Source organism: Quercus suber, unplaced genomic scaffold (assembly GCF_002906115.3).
Source record: "Quercus suber isolate HL8 unplaced genomic scaffold, Cork oak 2.0 scaffold_48, whole genome shotgun sequence".
Lineage (NCBI taxonomy): Eukaryota > Viridiplantae > Streptophyta > Magnoliopsida > Fagales > Fagaceae > Quercus > Quercus suber.
The window spans coordinates 1,538,006-1,560,010 of NW_027069513.1; the positions used below are offsets into that span (position 1 = coordinate 1,538,006).

At 32.4% G+C, this 22,005-nt stretch overlaps 1 protein-coding gene across 1 annotated transcript; it reads right to left on the reverse strand.

The window, feature by feature from the left end:
• Positions 1-1,697: 1,697 nt before the first annotated feature.
• Positions 1,698-14,577, reverse strand: LOC112035704 (uncharacterized). Its single transcript, XM_065771766.1, has 9 exons — positions 14,456-14,577; positions 9,093-9,343; positions 8,768-8,984; positions 6,561-6,623; positions 6,213-6,352; positions 3,579-3,616; positions 3,451-3,496; positions 2,649-2,813; positions 1,698-2,064 (listed from the first exon to the last, which is right to left on the reverse strand). Exons 1-9 carry the CDS (start codon positions 14,575-14,577, stop codon positions 2,003-2,005), a joined length of 1,104 nt encoding a protein of 367 aa, XP_065627838.1. The 3' UTR covers positions 1,698-2,002.
• Between the last annotated feature and the right edge of the window lie 7,428 nt (positions 14,578-22,005).

The following is a 22,005-nucleotide window of genomic DNA, read 5'->3' on the forward strand; positions in this document are numbered from 1 at the left end:
TCAAGGCGAAATCTAGGGAAAACTTAAAACTTAGAAACTTGTCCGTTTTATAAGTGTCATTACAGCCTACAGCAATATAAAAAAAGCTCAACACAAATCATGGAGGCTATAATTGACCGCCTTAAATGAAGTTGTTATTAGTTTCAATGATAAAATTGAAGCAAGAATTACCAAAATGAATAGGAAATGATGAATCATGAAACACCTTGGCATCAACCTACATCACCTTTTTGCAGCCTTCTTCAATATGAAGGCAGCCAAGATGAAGAAAACGACTCTAGAGAGCATACTAATAGTAATATGCCCCCTTATAAACCCCACCCTTGTATATTTTTATTTATAATTTTTTTATTATATTTAGGAATTAAATTTAATTCTTTTCTCAACTTAAACTTGGATGAACTCTAGTTGACCATAAAATATTTTTCATTAAGATGAGGATTTCTCTTATGGTTAGGTCTAATGTTTTCAAGGATATATATCACTAATGAGTACTTTTTAGGGGCATAGTGCTCCAATAACAATACAATATACATAACATAAACATAAACAAATTAACAATAAAAATCAACATAAGATAAAAACTAATGATCACCCTAAACTTCAATTATAGTTGATGTGAGTTCTTGAATGAAAATCTTACTTTGATTTACTAAAAAGAATATTTAAAAAGATTAAATCTAATGATGTAAAGATACTTCATGATTGTAACTGTTTTTAAGAAAAACCCATAAACATAAGTCATGAAATGGGTTAAATTCATCTCCTCAGTCCTCACACAATTAACACAAGCGGAGATAAGCTATAATGCTACTACCTATGTCCTAACTATTACACAACTTTCTTTTAGATAATTCAATTTTTATTATAAGTTGGGGTATTTAAACCTTGGTTGTTCTTATAGAAGAGAAAGGAAAGCCACTTAACTAAAAGACTTTTGGACCTTTTATATATTACCTTTTTTTTTTATTTTTTACCAAGTAAATATACTCCTGCGGTATGTAAGGGATATATATTCCTCTTATTAGATTTTTTTTTTATTTTTTCTATTACTTATAGGTCGTTTATAAAGATTTATGAAACAAATGTATTACTTTCCATTTGGGTAGAGTAATATATTACTATTCCTACTACAATTTGGAACAACTATAACTAAACCAATTAGTATTTTGAATCAATTTTGTACGTCGGTCCTAGAATGATATGTTTCTTAATTGCCTTTTGGTTTTGCTTTAATTTGGTAAAAGATACATAAATATGATTTATGTGTTTTTGATGTATGTGTATAGAAATAGATCATTATATGATCTACTTTTGATCATCATCATAAAAAAAAAAAAAAAAAAAAAAAAAGATCTACTTTTTTATTTTTGTTCTGTAGGTTACCTTACAATTTTTTCTTTTTGCATTGAAAATACATTGTCCAGAATAAATACTATTTTCTTTAAAATTTGTGTCTAGCTTCTAATCCCTACATTGTGGAAAGTAAAAAAGAAATTAAGCTAATTAGCTTTGGGCCAATAATATATAGTATTTGCTATTAGTTTTCCAACATCTAGCAAGTGATGCTTAGCCTTAAAATGTCTTAATAGAACTACAATTAAGTATGCTGTCAAAAAATCTGAATGAAAAAAAAAAAGAAAAAAGAAAAAAGAAAAAGAGCACTTGGTAATTTGAATTATCAAAAATTTCCACAGTTATCAATGGTTCAATTAGCTTTGATATTTTCATATATTCTCAGCCCCTTTTCTGCATCAAATTTGTAGTACCTTTCTCCATTACATACTGACAAATCAATTATATATAGGGATTTAGTGTGAAGGCCTTTCTAAACTAATGATTAGTATTAATCTTTCACCTCTCTTAACAGAACTACTAGTAGATTCTTTTAGTGATTTTCAGATAATGCAGCATAATCTTTCACCATTAGAATCTCACCACATAACTTTTGAGGCACTTGTTCTAATGCTTTTCCTTCTTTCCATGCTTGCCGTACCGACACTCACAGTCCAAGATGACGAATATATAGAACAACCTGATCGCTGAAGGGATATGGATGTTTTACTGCCAAATAAAAAACAAGATATATGGAAAGAAGAAGTCAGACCAGGCAATGCTACTGATGGATCTGCATCTGATACAAATGACAGATACAGTTAACAAACTTTTTGACACAAAATAGACTTGAGTCTTTGAAAGTCCAAAGGTTATCAATTGATCTTGCAGAAACAGGAATACGCTTGACAAGAAAATATGCTACCATAAAAATTGTCATCCCTTTCGGCATGAGAGCTTATTAGCAGTAGCAAATACATTGTTGATTAATTATAGTTAGAAGTTTGTGATGTGTGAGAAAAGATGATTTTGTTTTCTATTATTTCATTTCTAGAGACAATAGGTAGTCTAAAATAGTTTCTACAAAAGTTGCTCCCCAAAAAGATTCATATAACTTCATGGAGACTTTATAACAAAGGAGAATATATCACATCTCTCCAAAAAGACAAAAAAACTGGATATAACACCTCTTCACGAGTACACTCCCTCTCTCTCTCTCTCTCTCTCTCTTAATGGTTCTCTTCAAAGTATATCAAGAAAGAAGAGGTTTTTAGCACACTACAAAATTTCAAAAAGTATTGATAATTAATCACCTGGTCTTGGAAAGCCTTGTGGATATTCTTCAAGATCCAGAAGGCCATCCCCAAAATCATATGCTAAATCACAAGGCTGTTCAGTTGACATAACTTCCTTAACTTGTCTCACTTCAAAATACAATGGATAAAAAGAATTTGCAAATGCAGACAGTAATGATCCACCTGAGCCATTAAATATTAGTTAGACACTGCTATTAACAGAAAAAAAAAAAAAAAAAGGGTTAAATCAACCACTTTATCTATGGTGGAGTAATGCATTGAATGAAAATAAAGTTAATTCATCAACAATATATATTGGTTATGATCTTGTGTCTCAAACCTCTAGCTTTTATGCATTAGATAATATCAATATGTTGTTGCCACTAGGCCATTGGATCTGGTGGTAAAGGGTTGGGTTGGGGGTAGGTAGTCAGTTCAAATCTTACCAGTCAAAGAAAAGATCATTTTTTTTCCACGATTTTGTGCACACAACTGAAATAAACTTCCCCAGTCAGAAAGATTCTCACCAAATCAGATGATTTCAACTGTGATCGCTGTACCATGGGACTAACAGATCATTCAAATTGTCCAACTTATCTATGCTAGAAATCATGGAGGAAGAAATAAATGAGAAAACCAACATCACAAACACAAGTAATCTCTTATAAAAATGGCAGGAAGATGGAGATCATTCAGATCTATGTAAAATATGTAAGGAAACAGGAGTAATGGGTGTCTAAATACGATTCTAACTAAATACTTCCATTGAAATATGAGTTGTGATCTAAAAAGAGTATTTATCAAAGGAAAACAAAATTACCAATAAATCGTCCATAGGTCTTCCCATCCTTGCAAGAAAATATAGCCTGAGATAAGAAGAAGAATCAATAAAATAACCAACAATATAATATAGCAAGAAAGAGCGACAATCAAGAGTGTAGAATCCACCTTCTTGAAGAAATTAATCCAAGCAATAGGCATTGGCCCTGTTTAACAATGTTCAATATCAATGTCATGAAGTTTCTAAAAGCTAATAGACATTCAATCAGTAATGTCACTTAATAGAGAACTACCGGAAATTACTCAAACAAAGAATCCAACACAAGAAGAAGAGGGGGGGGGGGGGGGGGAGAGAGAGAGAGAGAGAGAGTCCTTTTCCAAATTGGTCAGCTTCTAGGTGAGGTTAATGCAACCATTATAACCGTGGTTCTAAGGTTCCAAGCCCTTCTATGGGAGTATTTAAGCCAAAAGCCTGCTGTAAACATTATGTATAAATGCAATACCAAGATTTTTGCTAAGGCTTAAGCCTTGCCTAGATGCCTTCATTAGCCAATATCAAAGCAGCATTTATATCGCAGAGAAGTATTCCTGAAAATGCACCATTGACTCGAGAGATTATTAAGAAGAGTTATCATGGGATAAACGTCAAGCTAGGTGCACCATAAAAGTGGACATTATGAAGGCTTATGATTAGGTGACTGGGACTTCATTTTGCACTGANAGTAAGGTATAAAAGTTAGATGACATACCAACTGGAAGTAGAGATTGTGATACGAAAAAGGAAAACCACAAGCATGAAAATGTTTGGAAACAATTCACAGATGCAAGGAAGGAAACCATAACATGTAAGTCAAAAATTCACCTTTCCTCTCTACTCTCCTCTTCTGGTGACTGGGACTTCATTTTGCACTGACTTAGTGCTATTGGTGTACCTGGGAGCTTTACTGATTGGCTTAGGGAGTGTATAACCACTTCTAACTTCTCTGTTGCCCTTAATGGAAGCCTAGTTGGTTACTTCAAAGGTAGGGAGGAGTTGAGGTCAGGTGACCATCTTTCTCCTTTTTTGTGCTAGCCATAAAGGTTTTCTGATGTAATGTAGGTTTCTGGTCAGGCATCTAAGGTTTTCAAGTTTCATCTTAAATGCTCCAACTTGAACCTAACCCATCTATGCTTTGCTGTTACCTTATGATGTTCTCAATTGTTGATTTCGCCTAAACACAAATTTTCAAGATGGTTATTGAGGAGTTTCCTTATGCTTTCCTGATAGATTACAGGAATACAAAAATATAGCATTATTAAATAATGAAGCTGTAAGTATTAAATAAGGTAATCTACCTAAATCTACCTAATTGCATTACATCATGGTCAAATAATTTTATGTTTTAATTGAAACAAACCTATGAAACCTTTTAAGAGTACAAAACACACACACACACACATATACACACATGAATGAGAAAGACCATTGAGTCATTGACCAGAAACACACACACACACACACACACACATATATGAGTTGGGTTCAAGTTACACTTGGTGTAACTCTAAGCAGTGTTACACCACCCAATAACTTGTTATTAAATTCATATTTTGAAAATCTTACCGTTAGATTACATGTTCTATATGTTTTTAACATGCATGCCAATTTTCATGCTAATCGGATGTTATTTACTATTTTATCCATAAACACATTTTTTATGTATAATGTTAAACTACAAATACTTAAATTTAAACAATTGATTGATAACATAACTATTGATATTCGATTACCTTGAAATTTTGCAAGCATAGAAAATATACGAAGATAATGTAATCCAACGGTGGATTTGTCAAAATTGGCATCCTATTAAAAAATAATGAGTGGTGTAACATTATTTAGAATTACATCAGGTGTAACTTGAACCTAACCCTATATATATATATATATATATCAAATTCTCAAAAACAAAGTTGTTCCTTTTGCATGATTTGATTTGCAACCTACCACTCATGCAATTTCACCAACAGAATGATCAGATAAATCAAGCATTCACTGTCAGTAAAAACTACATGCCCTTTAAGGCCTTCCCAAGAAGCAAACCGCACTTATAAGAGAGGGAAAACTCCTGCATGGCTCATCCCCCACCCTCCTCCCCTCCCCCCACTTTCCCTTTTAACCCTTTTCTGGGAGGTTAAGGAAAACCTAACAGTGATAAATTAGCAGAAATTAACATTCTTCTGGGAGGTTCAGGAAACCTAACAGTGATAAATAAGCAGAAATTAACATGCCACAACCTATTGCGGTGTAATTCCTTAACAAAGAGTCAATTAAATGAGTATTATTTTAAAATGTCCCACATTGATCAGAACAAAGTATGATCCCACAACTAGGATGATTAAACACTTAAGGCACAAACACTCACTCTACGTGGGCCTTCCTTTTTGTATTGTCTGTCTGTGTTCCCTCTACATAAATTACTTTTCAAGAAATTAACATTCTTCTGGGAGGTTCAGGAAACCTAACAGTGATAAATAAGCAGAAATTAACATGCCACAACCTATTGCGGTGTAATTCCTTAACAAAGAGTCAATTAAATGAGTATTATTTTAAAATGTCCCACATTGATCAGAACAAAGTATGATCCCACAACTAGGATGATTAAACACTTAAGGCACAAACACTCACTCTACGTGGGCCTTCCTTTTTGTATTGTCTGTCTGTGTTCCCTCTACATAAATTACTTTTCAAAAGGCACAAACTCAAATTGGATCAATTTTCCAAGATAAATTAAAACATGACCAAATAGTCATAGCAAAATTTACTTGAGTTGCCTCCACTTGTCCGGCAGTTGTAATATTCAAGCATTACACCATCTTCACTAGACAATGTGGATGCAGTTTTCTTTGCTAGCTTAGGATCCTCATATCGTGTACCAGCTATCTGCCAAGCTCTTGATATAAGCCTACACACATTTGTCCAAACAAACTAAGTATTCAGAATTCTTTATTAGATTTTATTATAATTATTCAAATACCTGTTAATTTATTAGAATATATCAAATAGAATTAGATTGAAACATGGATATGAGAGTAAAGAAATCAGTTTAGATGGGAAAAGCAAATGTAACATTAGGATTTCAACATGGCTTGACAAGCTTATTGAGATACAACCTAGGGTTCAGCAAGTTCAGCAAATGGTAACGCCTTTCCTCAGGAATATCTTCAATCTTTTTCCTGAAGTTCACACCAACAAAAATTTAAAAAAAAAAAAAAATGAAATAATAAACAACAAAGACCAAAAGAAATCCAAGTTGTAATGGCTTAACAACTGCCAACTACCACCACATCAAAAACAAAATCAAAAGAAAGTTTCAAAGAAATTCCTATTATTTTTTCACTGAACAAAACATAAATTTATTCCTAATGTACTCGAGCTCAAATGGCCATTTTCAAAAGGTGTGGTCTTGGCTTAAGATCCACGTGGGGTTTGTAAAACTTAGCCATCAACATATTTTTTTTAAACAAAATTGACCATCTTACTATCATTTCACAACATTTATTTATATATTTAGTCAATGAGCTCTTACTCAAATGTCACTTCCTTTTCCTACAAAAACTATGCAGATGCTAAAAACTCACTGGATGCCTGGGTTTTTAACTTAGCAATAAAAAAATATTATGCATTTTATATTTATGGCTTACATACACTGTTGGTCCTTAAATTTTAAAGTGATTGCTTTTATTCTCTTAGATGATGTGTCCAAACTAAAAACTAACACATTGTGACTCTATTAAACACATTAGGGACTAAAAGCAATCACTTTAAGTTTGTTTCTGAAAATAATGTTTTATTGAGTAAAGAAACAGGAGCGCACCAGTACACAGAATATAATTAAGGTACAGCACAACTAAAATCTAAAGTTAGAATGACCAATGAGATCTAATAAGTTTGAAAAAGAAAAAAGTCTCGTTGCTGCCATCCATTCATACAAAGTTCTGAAAATCTGCAGTTTCAAATCTAAAATAGTCCATTCACATCCCTCAAAATTTCTAGCATTCATTTCTCTCCAAATGCACCACATCAAGCAATGCAGGATAGCCTTCCTAATCTCATTATTACTATGTTTACCAAAACAGCCTTGCCAACAAGCTAGTAAGTCTACAATCCCTCAAGGCACCACCCACTAAACCCCAAAGAGGCTAATTATCATATTCCACATGTCTCTAGCAAACAGACAATGAAGAAGAAAATGATCAATTGTCCCCCAACCTCTCTTGCTCACACAACACCAACTCACCAAAATAAATTTTCTTTTCCTCAAGTTATCCGCTGTTAAGATTTTCCACAAAGACAAAGTCCAGATAAAGAAAGCAAGACTTGTTCACCCTTTAGGCTTCTAAATACTTTTCCAAGGGAAATTCACCCCTCCACTAGGGGCCAAGGCTTTATAACATGATCTAACCTCAAAGCCCTATCGAGCAGACAGCTTCCATAAAAGCTTATCCTTGCCATGACCTCACACAGATGCAGAGTAAATTAAATACAAGAAAAATGGACTCCAACTCCCAATCTTGTACTTTTCGTATAAATTCAACACACAATGAATAAAGTCATTGCAAAATTGGATGTGATCTGTTATTGAAGCTTCCTTATCATGTGTTACACGAAACAATTGAGGGAAGGACTCCTTCAAAGACACATCACCACACCAAACGTCCAGCTAAAACTTAACTCTGGTTCCATCTCCTGCCCCAGACATAATGAAACTCGAAAACTTAGCCCAACCCCTCTATACATTTGCATTCGCTAATCCCATTAAAAAAAAAACATTAACAACATTGGTACACCATCCTCCCCTTAGAGAGCCATACTTCATCTCAACTTCCCTCCGCGGCTCCGCCACAATGCCTCCCTCTCCATACCACGATCACTTTATATTATTTAGGACTCAAAACGATCACTTTAAATTTGTTAGGGACTAAAAATAGATCACTTTAAACTTCAAGGACTAAAATCGCTCATGAGCTAAAGCCTAAAGTTTAGGCACCAATAGTCTATTTTGGCCTATATTTATTTACAAGATAAGTTCATTCAATTTCTAAATTACAAGTACAACATAGCAATATAAATCAAATTAGCAACACAAGAGAACACAATTGAAAACAGTGCAATGAACTCAAAACAAAAAATCCCATTAGACCCACTTCACTGTTTTTGTTTCTACATCTACAGGTCCCATTAACCATCAAAATTTCATTCTATATGACTCAAAAAAAAAAAAAAAAAAAAAAAAAAAAAACCCCAANAAAAAAAAAAAAAAAAAAAAAACCCATTACTGAAATTATCCAAATAGAACTAATAAAAGTAAGAACTGTACCAAAGATATGCAGCTGGATTATAAGAAGAAGGGTCCAGAGGAATCAACTCCTTAGGAGGGTCAAGAAATGTGACCACATCTTGTTCATCCAAGTAAGCTTTTTTACCGTTGTCAACTATTTCATAAGGTTTCTCATCCCAAGCTGACACGTAAGCTCTCTCCTCTCCACCGACGGCCCGGATTGCGCCACCTGGCCCATGAGTGTACAATTTTATACCTATAATTACAATAAAGGAATGAAATTTTGCCAGTGAAAAATGTTAATTATAATAAATAAATAAATAAAATTGCTGATATGGGAACACTTGGGGAGTGATATGCTCACCTGTGGAATCAGTGAAACACAGACGTGGCCGCCGTTGATTTGGGGGAAGATGAGTTGGCGGGAGATGGGTGAAGGAGAGTACAAGCTGGAGGAGAGCCGCAGGTGATGGTTGCACTTGCAGTTGGAGGTAGTTGCCTTCATTTTGGGTGAGTGCGTTGGACTTGGATAGGAGGCTTTTGAGTTTGGACTTTGGAGGCAAAGTGTGTGTTTGTTTTGGGACACAAGCATAATAATCTTCTAGTTTAATCAAGCTTTATATAGACTCTGAACGGTGTTTCTTTTTCTTTTTCATTTATTTTTTATTTTTTATTTTTTTAAGGAAGAAATGTTTTTGGGTCATATATAAAGCCTGCAGTAATTCCCACTACTTTTTTTTTGTTAAAAAAAAGTCCTATTTTTTTAAGCCACAATTTAAATATTTAAGAAAAAATTAGACACATATACTTAGATTAAGTTATAGTAGTATTTCTATCTTTTATGTATGTGTATATAATTATACTCATCTCTCCTTAGGTCTAAAAAAATGACACCTCACCCAAAATTTGAAAAAAAAAATTCTTCTTTTAATATCCGATTGACCAAATATTAATAAATAATAGTGTTAAAAATATTGTGTGCTAATCTGCCCTCTGTTTAAAGGTAGATTTAGAAATTATCCTCCATTTTAAAATTAAAATTCATTGTTTTAATTTGTTTAATTAAAGTGTATTTAAAAAATTAAGCATGAATTTTCCTTCTTATTATTTTTTCCTTTTGCAATGGTTTATGGAGAGATTTGTCATTGTAATTTTATTTTATACTTGATAAATTTTACATTTTTATTCTAAAATTTTCAGCTATTTTTATTATTATTAATTATGGTTAAACTTTTGTAAAGAGATTTTTATAGAAATTTAGAATATTTCATTATTAATATATATAAACAAAATGGGAGAAGTGTTAATTTTTACAAGCTTCAAGGGAGAGGAGTGTTTTTTTTTTTTTTTTTTTTTTTTTTTTTTTTTTTTTTTTTTTTTTTTTTTTAAGTTTGGGATGGAGTATCATTCTTTCAAATCTCAGGGGAGGGGAGTGTAATTCTAATATATATATATATATATAATGGTCAAATCCTTCAATTCCTTGATTTCTTTCCTTAATATGATTTCACTTTTTTTTAAAAAGACCAAAATGCTAAACTATATTTGAAAATGTTTTTTGACGCATGTACAAAGTTTAAGTACTAAATTATCTATAATGAAAGTTTAGGGAGCATAAAGACATTTTTTTAATCACCCATGGAGAGGGGTTTCCATGGGTGGATCTTTCCATTGCACGTTCAAATATTAAATTTGTCGACAAATATCTTAACATCCAACGACCAGATTTTAGCCTCACAAACATCGAAATGGCCTTCAAAAACCACGACCAAGATCCTTCGAGTGCAATAGATTGTAGTCATCAAAGATCAATCAGTTATGTTTGTTAAGCTCCCCTCTATTTTGGACATCCAACCAATGACAATCGAGCTTTATGGAATCAAATAGAATACCAACCATAACTACCAACAAAATCAATTGAAAAGGCTTGAGTCGAAGTTGATTTGTTAGTTGAATCGGGTTTCCACAAGTCATTTAGTTAGCCCTAGTATCATCAAGCAAATCTATATAGATGAAATATGGGAATAAGTTAATTAATTTCTTATTTGCTTATCAATTATTCTACTTTGGAGGTCTCAAAATATTGTTTATTTAAAAAATGGACAAGATCGAACACGATGTATAAGTACTGACAAGTTACACTTGCTATTTAAAATATAATTTATTTTATTGAAAAAAAGTATTTTGTCATTTTTGGCCATTATTTTAAATTAAAAACTAATTTTTGTAATATTTTTATATAAAAGGAGAAACATTAAATGATGTCCAATTAAGATGGACAAGAAAATGGGATGGTAGTTAAACACTTAAACCTTTATGCCAATGTTAGAATAATCATTATAATGTGGTATACAATGCAATTGCTTGATGTCAAACATTGCTTGGTGTCAGACGTTATACAAAATCCTGAGTATCATGATCAAGTAGCATACATTTTTTTTTTTTTTTGATAAGTGATGATCGACCAACATACATATATTCTCATACATTTTAAACAAGTAAAATATATTAGCACAAAACCTAAAATCAATGAAAATTGATAAGAATATTCCCCAATTCTTTCTTCTTATCTCTTATTCAAATTTCATTCCTAATGTCACATAAAGGTGTTGAAGTAAATATTTTTGCAATTTGGTTTTGAACGGTAGTTTTGTAGAATTTTTCTAATTGTTGAGATACATTTTTGGTGTTTTGGATTGAATAAAGAAAAAAAGGGTTTGAGAAAGTTAATATAAAACTAAAAGAATAATTTCTAATTTCTAACATATTTTTTAATGGCATATAAAATGTTATAAAAAAATTTTATTATGAAATAAGTATTTTCCATAACTTATTTTTTGCATTCTTGAGAAATTCTTTTTGTAAAGAGCATTATTGAGAAAGATTGTACTACTTTTTTATTTTGATATGACAAAATTTGTTTTACCATCTTTATATAAAACTTTCCTGTGTATTGCACATTTTAGGGACTAAATACTATTAATAATAATACACATAAACATAAAATAATAATAATAATAACAATAAACATCAACTTAATACTGAACTAATAATGCTAGTAATCATGATGATGATACTTCTTGATTGTGATTTTGGTTTTCAAGCAATACATTTTTTTTACCAATAATTATAGGTTGGCAAGGGTGAATGAGAATATGGACAATTAACTATTCTTTCTTCATGAATTTTTGGCTTTAATAACTTGGACTTGAAATGGTAAACCCAAACAATGTGCTTGCTATTGGCAAATTGAATGGGCTGGTTGACATCAATTTTTAATGACTTTGCATTTGAGAAATAAGACACAATGTACCATTTAAAAAGAGATTTCAAATCATTGATTTTCCGACACAGTTTTCTGAGTTTGATGATTGTTGGAAAATATGATGCTTTATAGGGGACTCGTTTGTAAATCGGGACAATTATTTTAATTTTAAAATTGATAAAGCAAATTTTACAATTCTAATATTTATAATGGACTAAAAAAATAACTTTTATCATTTTTTTTTTTTTAAATGTCATGGAGGCAAACTGAAGTTGGCTTTCGTGAAGAAATATAGACTTCAAACAGATAAAGATATCAAGAGGAAAATCTAATCAGAAGCCGATATTAGCCATACTAAGCACCGTTATAATCTCCAACAATATAACAAAAGCTCACACTGATCATGGACGCTATAATCGATTGCCTTAAATGATGTTGTTATTAGTTTCATCGATAAAATTGAAGAATTGCCAAAATGAATAGGAAATGGTGAAATCATGAAACATTTTGGCATCAACCTACATCACCTTTTGCGGCTACTTCAATATGAAGGCAGCCAAGATGAGGATAATGACTCCAGAGTGCATAACATCAGTAATATGGCCCCCACATAAACCCCCACCCTTACAATTTTTTATTTTTTATTTTTTATTTTTTATTATCTTTTAGTAATTAAATTTAATTCTTTTCCTCTACTTAAATTTGGATGAACTCTAGTTGACCATAAAATATTTTTCATTGAGATGAGGATTTCTCTTACGGTTAGGTCTATGTTTTCAAGGATATATATCACTAATGAGTACTTTTTAGGGGGCATAGTGCAACCAATAACAATACACATAAACATAAACACAATAACAATTAAAATCAAAATTAGATAAAAATTAATGATCACCCTAAACCTCTAATTGTTAGCTGATGTATCTTTGATTCTTAAATGAAAATCTTGTTTTGAATTATTAAAAAAAAAAATTAAAAAGATTAAAACAAAAGATGATAATGATACTTCATGATTGTAACTGTGTTTTTAAGAAAACCCCATGAGCCTAAGTCAAAATGGTAATTGTTACTCATTGTCTCGTTCCCCCAATTAAGTTGTCACCAGAATCACAAGTGAACACTTCTCTCATTGGTCCTCACACAAATACACGAGCAGAGATAAGCTATAATGTTACAACCTATGTCCTAACTATTACACACATTTTCTTTTAGATAATTTAATTGTTATTATAAGTTGGGGGATTTAAACTTTCGTTGTTCTTATAAAAGAGAGAGGCAAAGCCACTTAACTAAAAGACTTTTGGACTTTTTATTACCTTTCTTTTGTAACAACTAAATATACTTCTTGGTAAGTAAGAAAGTATATTCTTCTTATTAAATTTTTTTATAAGATTTTTATGAAACAAATGTATTACTTTTCCGTTTGAGTAGAGAAATATATTACTATTCCTACTACAATTTGGAACAACTATTACTAAACCAATTAGTATATCAAATTTTATACGTCGGTCCTAGAATGATATGTTTCTTAATTGTCTTTTGGTTTTGCTTTAATTTGGTGAAAGATACATATATATATATATATATATGATTTTGTGTTTTGATGTATGTGTAATAGAAATAGATCATTATATGATCTACTTTTTGATCATTAAAAAAAGATCTACTTTTTCATTTTTGTTCTTTGGGTTACCTTGCAATTTTTTCTTTTTGCATTGAAAATTCATTGTCCACAATAAATACTTTTCTTTAAAATTGGTGTCTAGCTTCTAATCCCTACATTGTTGAAAGTAAAAAAGAAATTAAGCTAATTAGCTTTGGGCCAATATTATATAGTATTTGCTATTAGTTTTCCAACATCTAGCAAGTGATGCTTAGCCTTTAAATGTCTTAATATAACTACAATTAAGTATGCTGTCAAAAAATCTGAATGAAAAAAAAAAAAAAAAAAAGCACTTGGTAATTTGAATTATCAAAAATTTCCAAAGTTATCAATGGTTCAATTAGCTTTGATATTTTCATATATTCTCAGCCCTTTTCTGCATCAAATTTGCTGTACCTTTATCCATTACATATTAACAAATCAATTGTATATAGGGATTTAGTGTGAAGGCCTTTGTTTTTCTAAACTAATGATTAGTATTAATCTTTCACCTCTCTTAACAGAACTACTAGTAGATTCTTTTAGTGATTGTCAGATAATGCAGCATAATCTTTCACCATTAGAATCTCACCACATAACTTTTGAGGCACTTGTTCTAATGCTTTTCCTTCTTTCCATGCTTGCCCTACCGACACTCACGGCCCAAGATGACGAATATATAGAACAACCTGATCGCTGAAGGGATATGGATGTTTTACTGCCAAATAAAAAAACAAGATATATGGAAAGAAGAAGTCAGACCAGGCAATGCTACTGATGGATCTGCATCTGATACAAATGACAGATACAGTTAACAAACTTTTTGACACAAAATAGACTTGAGTCTTTGAAAGTCCAAAGGTTATCAATTGATCTTGCAGAAACAGGAATACGCTTGACAAGAAAATATGCTACCATAAAAATTGTCATCCCTTTCGGCATGAGAGCTTATTAGCAGTAGCAAATACATTGTTGATTAATTATAGTTAGAAGTTTGTGATGTGTGAGAAAAGATGATTTTGTTTTCTGGTAAGGTATAAAAGTTAGATGACATACCAACTGGAAGTAGAGATTGTGATACGAAAAGGGAAAACACAAGCATGAAAATGTTTGGAAACAATTCATAGATGCAAGGAAGGAAACCATAACATGTAAGTCAAAATTCACCTTTCCTCTCTACTCTCCTCTTCTCACTCCATTTGAAACATACACTTTGACTAACCGCATGGTAAGTATTTGAATTACATAACAAAAAGGAATTTTTCTAATATGGAAACAGAGATGGAAAAACCCCTTCCCTGGAACTGTTTAGTTCTATCCTATTTGACTTTAGGTTTTGTTGATATGTTATTAACATTTTTTTTTTTTGGCTCTTTTGTTCTTATCCAACCTACATTCTAGAATTTGAAATGAAATAGCCACATTTGCATCAACTAAAAATTGATTTTGCCTCTAAAGTGCAAAACTACCTAAGCTATAATATCTTTCAATATAATATTCTCATTTGCAATTACATAGGAAAAATTGCTACCTAACTTAGTTTTTTTAAAAAATAAATTTAAATTTAGAATATGTACTTTCAACCATGGTTTTAAAAATCGGATCAGGGCAACTTGTTCAACCGAGAACTAGCCCCCTAATTTAGTTTGGTAAAAGTTGGAAAACTAGTGGTTCAACTAGTAAAACTAGGAATCATACCATTTTTTTGGTTCTTTGATCATTCTGGTTTTTAAAACCATGCTCTTAACCCAAACTTGTCTTTTCCTATTCTTAAATAAGTGCATTGAATGGATTAATTGAGTGGACTGGATAGACTGAATTGGACCAAAATTGACTAAATTAGACCAAAATGAACCAAAGTAGACGAAGTTGGAGCAAAGAGAACCAAATGAACTGAAATAGACCTAATGGACTACTATGGACCGAATTAGACTAAAATGGACCAAAGTGGACTAAACGTACTGAATTAAACTGAAATGGGCCGAGCAGACTGAAATGTACCCAAGTAGACTGAAATGAACCGAATTGGACCAAAACTATGCAACACACACAACTAGTTCTAGTTTAAAGAATATTAATATTCAAAAAAGTTACAGGATTTATTTATTTATATATATAAATTCATAAAAATAGGATACCTAAATTGATCTTTTGAGAAATTACTTCAAATTTAAAAGCCAAAAACCTAAAAGCCCATATATTAAAATGCAAAATTGAGCCTTTTTAGGTATAGAAAATCAAACTACACAGTTTTTAGAAAAAATATGGTTATTTTATCAAAATAACTTACTATTAAAAAACTAGATAGTTCAAATAAAATCTTACAGTTCATTATTTTCCTAAATAAATGGTTGATTTTTCATAGTTTGATTTGTTTTCTTGCAAATACTCTATTCATTAATTATATTAAGAATAATAATTCATTCTTTTTTTTGGGTTAAAATAATAATTCATTCATTATATTAGGGATTATATATATATAATTCTTAATATATATACATACGCACACAGGGATACCGATACCTACTACCTAGTAATCTAGTATATCTCTGTGCTTTGGGTTTTGTAATTCAACTCAACCACGGACAATAGGATTTCTAAACCACTGGCCAAACCAATCTAACCACGGAATCCTTAACCCATTCGGATAAGCAAACAAATATTATATATATACATCCCATATATTCGAATCAACTACATTATTCCACTCTCAGTCTTTCTCATTCTGACCCTCTGTCTCTCTCATTCTGATTTTCTCTGTCTCACATAACATTCTCAGTTTGTTTCTCTTATTCTTTCTGTCATTGCCATTCTTTTTGTTTCACGAGGATCTGTGTTCACAATAGTTAACTAATGGCTTGTTTTGAACCTTTGGATTACAACGTGAGGTTTGAATCGTACAAGAGATTTGAGCCGAACACCAAGAGATTTGAACTGTGCAAATCTAAAGAAGAGCCATCACCGATAAGCATGGGATATTTGGAAATCCGTCTACAGCCAAGGTATCAACTCAAAGTTCTTCAAACCAGTACCGACGACAGCAAAGATGAGAAGCTGTTTACGCTTGAAGACGTTGTCTATCCGGAATTAGTTAAAGTACTCGATTTTCCTCGTTATGTCTTGGCCTCGCCAAAGAATATGAAACTAGACATCGTGGACACGCTTGAGAGTTTGCAGTTTGACTCTTATCTTTGCGACTCACTCAGTCCAATGATGGAATCCTTCGTCACGGCTGCTTCTACGTCTTTTGGAGCCAAGAACTTTGTGGTGATAGCCCATATTGAAGTCGTGAAGATTGAAGTGATTGGTGAAGAAACCGCTGCTCATTTGTATATGGATTCGGAATCAGAAGCTGATGAAAAGACCAGTGTGAAACGAAGAAGTAGAAGAAGAAGAAACAGAGAAGAAGAAAATGAAATGGAGGAAAAGACCAGTGCAAAACGGAGAAGAAGAAGAAGAAGAAGATGAAAGGGAGAGAAGAAAAAGAAGAACGGCGGCCGGCGACCTGGGTTTGTAGTTTTTTTTTTTTTTACATTCGGCCCGTTTCGCCTGATACAGGCCGATTTGGCCCGAATCGAAGAAGAAAAAAAAAGTTAAGATAATTAGTCATATAATAATTAATGGCATCTTGTTGATATAAGATATTGGTAAAATAATATTCAGTTAAACGGGTCAAACGAATTCTGTGGGTTAGACACGAACTTGCCATGACCCATAACCTGTCGGAATTTGCTGCCGTTAGATATATGTGGCTACCGGCAACATTGTCAGCTTGGGTTTTTTTTTTTTTTTTTTTTGGTGTGACAGTAAAACACTAAAACGATAGCGGCTTAGTTTTAACTAAATGCTTCAGCAGGCATTTCTTTATGGTACTTAGGAATGCCTCTAATCTTTGGTAAATTGAGTGCTTAGGATTGTTCCCCTTAATTGAAAACATTACTTCAAGGATTACTAATGCGTTGCAAAGAAGCTTTCATTTGAATGAAGAATTCAATTCATTCAATCTGTTTTATACAATATTTAGGTACATTGGGCCAACGTCTTCATGTTGCCTAAAAAAGTCATTAAAATATACAACAGAATTATCTGCAGAAGTGAATTGTAAGTCAGGTCTGAGGGCTAAAGTGACTTAGAAGCTTGTTTGTGTGCCTTAAAAAGAGAGGTGCACCCGGGGTGTATTGGTTGGGTTGTTAGGCCGTAAAGGGGTTGGCATCTTGATGGAATGTTGTAAATATAAGTTATATTTTTTTAGAGTTGCGTTCGATGCAGACAGTAGTCTAGATTTATAGTGGTCAGATCGAGGCTATGGAGAGCCTTATGAAAGCCAGAAGATGGCAGATCAAAGCTTGCGTGGAAGCCAAAGGCAACTTCATCAATTCAGTTTGGAATAGAGATTTAAGCTGTAGACGTGATAGTCCTCTTTCTTTGCTATATAAAAATCCTTGAAAATGTAATGAGGCATGAGCTGTTATATATTTAGAGTTCAGCCTCTGTTGTGCTGTTCTGCTTGTCACTTTGTTGTTCTTTTGAGTTCGCAGTTTACTGGCTGCATCTGCATGTTTGTACCTGTTTCTTAGTTTAAGCAGAACAGATACATAAATGTGGAGAGTTAGATTTCCATTTTCAGTCGGAAGGGTTTAAAGAAAAAGGAATTTCTTAACACCTCTCCTCTCCTTGTCCCGCCACATATTTATCTCTTAAATATTTGAATCAATGACTCATTTGTCTTCGTATCAACCAAAATTATCTTCTATTGTCGATGAACTTCTAGGTTCAGAAAAACTCCTCTCATTGGATTAGAAAAATTGTGGAAGTGTTACATTTCGTCTCCTTACAAGTGACAATATTTATACATGCTAGTTTTAGTCGACACATTGCCTAATCTCACTCTTCTTGGGCTGTCTATATTGCCATTCTTCACCAATGTAAGACTCGAAAGTATAATACACTTTATATATCATTGTTTAAGCTGAGCATGAGCCCAAACATCAACCCACATCTGGAGATGCAAATGCAGAAGTCAAATTGAACATGTATAAACTATCAATGGCTTATTTGGTTTACCTAAACGTGAAAGGGTCCATTTGAATTTCATGTGCCATTATCATAAAAAATTATGAAACAGGTCATTTTTTTCAAATCCAAGAAATTATTCATGTATCACGATGAGAACTTCCTACTTAAATAGATTGCTTTCCAAATAATGAATTTGTTCAGTAGATTCTAAAAAAACAATTGATGGAACAGTCATACTGCTGTAGGACTATCAAATAGGCTCTATTCATACAAAATAATAATGCTACACTACGTTTTATAATAAAATTAATTTATCTTGTAAACTGTTTAGATGTGGTGATTGTATTTTTGTCCTATCCTGATGTGAATAGAGCTGTGTATTGAAGCATAGGATTGGATTTGTAGGCAGTGCAACATTTGAGTTGAGAGTTTCATAGATTAGTCACATCGTAATGAATGGCTTCTTATTAATTTGAGAATTTCATTGATTAGTCAACCTCTCAGTTTAGCTTGATACTTTTAATATGTCCTGTCACATATGTGATAGATTGTTCAATATTGGGCACACGAATAATAATAAAGCAATAACATTATTTTGTTCTAATTATGACCTGATATGTAAAGACTTACTGTTATTGATCAGCTTGGTACTGGTGGGGTTGGATATGTTTGGTCAATATGTGATTGAAGTCATGAAGCCAATCCCTGCGGATGACTCTGCTGAGGCAAGGTAAACTACAGATGATGATCAGAAGTTATTAACTCAAGATCATCATCTGCTGATTTGGTTAACTGAATTTGAGCTATGTCCATATGCTACCAAGTTTTGTTTTATATACACTTCATTCCTTTGACTAAAACTCAATAGCTGAGCATCACCAGAAGAGCCTTTGCATCAATCCCCACAGCTTTAATTTATCAGGCTTTGTGTATGGTGATGTTGATGGCCAGTTAATCAAATTTCTCCTTTTTGATTAAAGGGTAACATTTTATTAACAGAACAAAAGAATTTAAAGAAGGGTCCCAAAACAAACTTGAATTTAAAATATATACACTTAACCATGGTTTTAAAAATTGGATTGGAACAACTAGTTCAACTGGGAACTAATCCTCTAATTTAGTCTAGTAAAAATTAGAAAACCAGTGGTTCAACTAGTAAAACTAGGAATCATACCAATTTTTTTTTTTTTTTTTTGGTTCTTTGATCATTTTGGTTTTTAAAACCATGCTCTCAACTCAAACTTGTCTTTTTCTATTCTTAAATAAGTGCACTGAATGGATTGAGTGGACTGAATAAACTGAATTGGACCGAAATGGACTAAATTAGAACAAAATGTACCAAAGTGGACCAAATTAGACCAAAGGGAACTGAATGAACCGAAATAGACCCAATGGACCAAAGTAGACTAAATGGACTGAATTGAATTGAAATGAACCGAATGGACTGAAATAGACCAAAGTAGACTGACACGAACCAAATTGGACCAAAACTATGCAACGCACACAATTAGTTCTAGACTTCTAGTTTATAGAATATTAATATTCAAAAAAGTTACAGAATTTATTTATATGACAAAAAATAGGATACCTAAACTGATCTTTTGGGGAATTACTTCAAATTCAAAACCAAAAAACCTAAAAGCCCATATATAAAAATGCAAAATTGACCCTTTTTTAGGTAAAGAAAATCAAACATCATGGTTTTTAGAAAAAATATGGTTATTTTATCAAAATAACTTACTATTAAAAAACCAAATTGTTCAAATAAAATCTAACCGTTCGGTATTTCCCAAATAAATGGTTGATTTTTCATAGTTTGATTTGTTTTCTTGCAAATATGATATTATTTTTAGAGTTATTATGATAAGAATAATAATTCATTCATTATAGAGTTACAGGTGGCTCATTATTTATTTATTATTTATTATAATTATAATGATAATTTGTTTTATCAAATACATGGATACCAATCTCTAGTATAACTCTATGTGGTTTTAGTCTTGTAATTTGACTCAACCACAGATAAAGTTGTCATATTCAAATAAAGCACTACGTATATTTATATTCATTAGATTTTTAAACTACCTTAATTCACGAGAACCAATTAAGTATCAATGGCGACTAACAAATACGTTGATTTCAAGTCCAAAATTGAGTTTTACGGATTCGGGGCTGAAGACCCACCAGCCAAACCTACTCTGCAATTCTTTATGAACATTCCCGGTTGCAAGATGGGATGCGAATCCTTTTATATTCCTCCTGATATCTTGGCTTCACCAGAGTTGCGGAAAACCAAAATCCGGGCCATCGTCAAGGGTTTAGGCCTCGACGGTTTTCTTTGTGACCGTCTGGGGTCGGAGCTCGAGTCCCAAGTCATGGTTGCCTCTCAAGATNGAGATGCTAGATGCTTTAAGTTGCAAGTTACTTAGTTTTGCGTTTTAGTTTTTTTTTTTAGTTTCGTGTTATTCAGAAAACATTTTGTTTTGGATAGGTTAAGAGTTTAGACTTTCGTAATCGAACAGTTTCATTGATTTGTTAGTATTCTTTGTTTCAAAAATTAATAAATTAGCCAAGATGATTGATATTAGTATATGTTTGGATTTGTTACATACTTACGCGATAGATTTTTCATTATTGGGTACACTAATAATCATAAACCATGCCATTATGTTGTTTTTTTTTGGGGGGGGGGGGGGGGGGTGTTATTAAAGAATTGGACCTTTCTAGTTGCTATGCATTGTAGGGCTATGAGAAGTCAGGTGTGGTCTTTGATATATAAAAAGTTATATGGCTGAATCACATAAAATTGTGTGAATTTCGTAAACTTTGTGTTGTATTTTGTTTCTGTTTTTTATTCTCACATATTGGGGAATTTGGTTAAAATCTCACATGTTAGTACTTTTTATCAGCTTGGTACTGGTGGGGTTGGATATGTTTTGTCAATATTGTGAAGGAAGTCATGAAGAAGAATGACTTTGAATTATTTTAAAGTATTAAATTATTTAATTAGTGAAATTATTTATTAAAATAATTAATAAGTAATTTAGTTGATTTAATATATATTGAAATTATTATTTACTATTATTTATATTATTATTACTGTGGGTACCTAGGATGTACGCATCCTTGGCATGTCCTTCAACGTCCTAAGACGTCCTCGGACGTCCTCGGACAGCTTCACAACGTCCTAGGCATGCATGGCAACGTCCTAGGACGTCCTCGGACGGTGTCCTAACTCCTAGGCATGCATGGCAACGTCCTAGGCATGCTTGGCAACGTCCTTGGACGGTGTTCTAGGAGTCTCACATCGAAGGAAAACCCCCCCACTTGTTGCCTTATAACTATAAACCCATG